General features: G+C 41.7%; 1 protein-coding gene across 1 annotated transcript in view; it reads left to right on the forward strand.

Moving 5' to 3' along the window:
- Positions 1-4423, forward strand: part of LOC111870683 (zinc finger protein OZF) — a gene marked incomplete at its 5' end in the record, with an annotated part of 12423 nt that extends 8000 nt beyond the window's left edge. Inside the window, one exon of the mRNA XM_023863147.2 lies at positions 1857-4423. Within this exon, the coding sequence (XP_023718915.1) occupies positions 1857-3179 (1323 nt within the window). The remainder of the gene's footprint in view (positions 1-1856) is intronic.
- Between the last annotated feature and the right edge of the window lie 213 nt (positions 4424-4636).

Below are 4636 nucleotides of genomic sequence, written 5' to 3' on the forward strand. Positions count from 1 at the left end.
GGGCGTTGCTGTCGAGGCTACCATACTCTGCCTGTGTGGCAGGAGCCTATCCCTGTCTATTCTTATCTTCGTCTTCGGCTGCCACTGCTCCTGTGTCAGTTTGGCCCTCGCTCGTCAGGATTACTCGGGATCGGATGTGGGAGGTGGATTATAAATATGAATTACACTCCCGGTACATCCTATCCTATCTATTCTAGCTGTCTATTTACATTATTATATATATATACACAGTTTACATTATTTACATATTACAAAGACTGACCTTCAGTCAGGTCTACATACGGAATTGACTAGCATCTACGCTAGAACCTCCCTTTCGGGGATGGAGGCCTCGAGCCTCTCTCTCTCTCTCTTTAACGCATCTTATGAGGACCTGCAAGCCCTCCTCGTTAACATATTCTTCTCCCTGCACCTTTCTTACTCTCGACATATATAAGTACACTATCTATACCTCTTGACCTACTCTATCCTTGGTTATACGTATTGAATCCCGCCTACTATCTTTACTACAACACACTAACCCTAACCTTGATATATATATACTATAAATCACTAATTGCCTGACTACTATCCTATGCTTTTACATAATGCTGGTATCCTACCCTCAGGGCTCACTGGGTACACTGGAACTTGCACATTCAATAGCTCAACACACTGTATCACCAATACTATGAAACAACAATATTATCACTCGGCATGGCTAATATGCGTAAACAAACCCACCTGTAGTACAAGATGCCGGCTGACGTCCAGCGCTCATCAGACCCATGTTGAAGAGCGCCTTCGGCTGACAACTGAATATTCTGTGATAGAACGTGATCTAAGTCCCCCGAAATTCCCTAATTTAAGGGTTTATTTCTGCTGATTCAGCCTTGACGAAAGAGGGTGGGTGACTCCCCCCTCAGTGTCCTCAATCCTCATAATAACCTCCTCATTGGCTCTCATGGGTGGTTGTGGGCATCTCCTTGCTCTGTAAGCAGTCTATCACGATTACCCTAGTGCCTGAGTGAGGCAAGTGTCTTGCTTTGTGAATACACAGAGACTTGCTGAGTCTTCACATTCTTAACCTACTTGCCAGTCCCGGTGTTTACAATTTACGGCAATAACTGCGAAACTCTTTTCGCAAGTCTCTAGCTTTTGGGTAATACCATCCTCTTTCTAATCTCAAATTTGGGGCATCACATTATTTAAGTTAAAATTTATAAACCATGTAGGTTCATGTCCCTTCTCCTATCATCTTTCTTGAGGGGGGCTGAACTTGTGCCGCCTGTCTATATTGAGGAGATTCTAGTAATCATCCTGTGTTTGTTCGTGGCATGCTGTGTTGTTTTTAAAAACTTCAGTAGTCGCTGGACGGAGTTGTTTTGTCTTTGTAATTTGTTAGTGTGACCGACCAAAATGAAACAGATCAAATTTAGCATTTATTATTGTTTCATTTTGATATGCTATCCAGACCATTATAGAGATTCGTATTTGTGTTTGTCCTGTGTAGGTAGTGGCCTTGCTATTGGCTGATCCCCTGTCCAAGGAGGCCTACCGACTGTGATTAGGCTCAAGAAAATTAAGAAGTAGCCACAGTCCAACAAAGTGATCTAGAGCCATGATGATGACAAATGCATAATACCTTTTAATTCTGTAATGTATTATACAGTAGTAGTGTAGCTTGACTTTTATTCACTCAGTCACCCATACATGCTAATAGACACCCACGAATGCACACACCCCTGCTCTCTCTGTCTCTTTTCCCCCCTCCATGCCCTCCTACTCCTACCCCTTTAACCTCTCTGTGGTCATGAGTTTCAAAATGATTTCTCTTCATGGGATGGTTTTTCATGTAATTTCCGCTTGTTTTGCAGAGTACTGTTAAAGAACTTCAACCTGTATGGAGTGCGGAGCGGCGATATTCCTGTCATGAGTGTGATAAATCATTCACTCAACAGTGTAATCCGAGGGCTCATCAGTGCAACACACATCAACACATACATAGTAGGGAGAGACCATTTTGCTGTGATGTGTGCAGTAAGTCATTCCATTCTCGCAACCACCTGAAGAGACATGAACGCATACACAGTGGGGAGAGGCCATTTTGCTGTGATATGTGTAATAAATCATACAGTGATAGGAGTAGTCTGAGGAAGCATCTGTTCTTACATAGTGGTGAGCGGCCGTTTTGCTGCGATGTGTGCAATAAGTCATTCAATCAGCGGTGTAATCTGAAAGTACATCAACGGCTACATAGTGGTGAGCGGCCATTTAGCTGTGATGTGTGTAATAAGTCATTCAGTCGCCTGGGTAATCTGAAGAGACATCAACAGCTGCACAGTGGTGAGCGGCCATTTTGCTGTAACGTGTGTAAAAAGTCATTCAATCAGCGGTGTAATCTGAAAGTACATCAACGGCTACATAGTGGTGAGCGGCCATTTTGCTGTAACGTGTGTAAAAAGTCATTCAATCAGCGGTGTAATCTGAAAGTACATCAACGGCTACATAGTGTTGAGCAGCCATTTAGCTGTGATGTGTGTAATAAATCATACAGTGATAGGAGTAGTCTGAGGAAGCATCTGCGCATACACAGTGGTGAGCGGCCATTTTGCTGTAACTTGTGTAATAAGTCATTCATTCAGCAGGGTAATCTGAAAGTACATCAACGGCTACATAGTGGTGAGCGGCCATTTTGCTGTGATGTGTGTAATAAGTCATTCAGTCAGCAGAGCATTCTGAAGACACATCAACAACTACACAGTGGTGAGCGGCCGTTTTGCTGTAACGTGTGTAATAAGTCATTCAGTCAGCAGGGTAATCTGAAAGTACATCAACGGCTACATAGTGGTGAGCGGCCATTTTGCTGCGATGTGTGTAATAAATCATTGAGTAATCGGAGTCAACTGAGGAGGCACCTGCACATACATAGTGGAGAGCGGCCATTCTGCTGTAACGTGTGTAATAAGTCATTCAGTCGGCGGAGCCATCTGAAGACACATCAACAGCTACACAGTGGTGAGCGGCCGTTTTGCTGTAACATGTGTAATAAGTCATTCAGTCAGCGAGGTAATCTGAAAGTTCATCAACGGCTACATAGTGGTGAGCGGCCATTTTCCTGTGATGTGTGTAATAAATCATACAGTGATAGGAGTAGTCTGAGGAAGCATCTGCGCATACATAGTGGTGAGCTGGCATAGAGCTGTGTGGTGTGTAATAAGTTGTTTGCTCATCAGAGCCATCTGGAGACACATCGAGTGGCACGTAGTGATGGGTGTATTACATCATAGAGCAGTAGAGGTGGGTTTGAACTAAAGGACCAGCACGTGAGTTGTAGCTTTCTGCTCATGACACAGTTTTCTGTCTGTTGCATGCTGTGTGTTTGTAGAGTGCTATGAGTTATTGCAGGTGCTAACATTTCCAACTGACTAGGGAAATCAATTGCACCCCACACTACAAAAGGTCAGTGCATATCCGCATTTGTTTACTACTGATTGCAGATCCATACAAACCCCTGTCTGGTTAAGAGTAAACAGATATGACATGATCTCCCACAGTTATATTGTTTGCTTCAGTTGTTGAAGTGTAGTAATGCATAGTTAATGAAACTGATTGAGAATGTGTAAACAATTCTGCAGCATTATTTATGATGACCTCTTGAAGTTTGAAACATGTAGGGGAACATCTTTCCACAATAAACGAATGATGATGCATTAGTATTGAATCATCTTTGTTTACATTCATAGATGTTTTGTTGATGGTCCCATTTGTGATATCCTGAACTGATGTTTTGGTGTTTGGGAGTATTGGTCATGTGACACGCAGAGCTGAATGAAGTTCCATCAACTTAAATTCCTACAGTCTCAAAAGCACATACATTTAAGTTTCAATTCACTGGAATGAAGTGAAGATGAGAGTGATAAAGTTCATGAAGTCTACTCTTTCGAAATATGATAACAGTGAAAAAATGAATGAATGAAGTGTTGTAGACTCGTATGACACAGTGGACTGAACTTTTCATTACCTACACTGTAAAAAATGAAGGGTAATAGATGAAACGCTTTATTCTCTTTTGTGGGTAAGCTTGAAGTCAAGCGTCTACTGCAGGGTTTAGCTTTTTGGAATGATAAAATTAAAATTCATCTGAAATGGAATATAAGGGCATGGCCTGGATTTAATAAAACAGAAGATGGGTGCCATTGACAAATATAAATACGATAATATTTTACTTGATACAAAAGGGAGGAGGTTTCTCTTCACCAGCAAAGTGACTTATCTTTCCAAGAATAACTCCTCCCTGGACTAAACTGTATAATATTCTCATAAGACTTAACAGTTTCAATAAAAAAATAAAAAAACGTTTTAAAGTTAAAAGAAAGGTAACTTGTTTCAGCATCAAATTAATTGTGTTGTTTAAATCTTACTTACTCGTGGAGCCGAGCCGTTCTGGAGGAGCCGCCAATTCTGCAGCTACTCAAGAATATCCCAGCATTTTATGGAACCCGAAGGTTTATTACCCTGTTCACAAGAGCTTTCCACTGGTCCCAATCCTGAGCCAAATCTATCCAATCCATACCACCCCATCCTATCTTAAACATGTTAAATTATACATATAGGTGGATGTGTGCATACATACATACACACACACACACACACA

Source organism: Cryptotermes secundus, unplaced genomic scaffold (assembly GCF_002891405.2).
Source record: "Cryptotermes secundus unplaced genomic scaffold, Csec_1.0 scaffold3343, whole genome shotgun sequence".
NCBI classification, from domain to species: Eukaryota; Metazoa; Arthropoda; class Insecta; order Blattodea; family Kalotermitidae; genus Cryptotermes; species Cryptotermes secundus.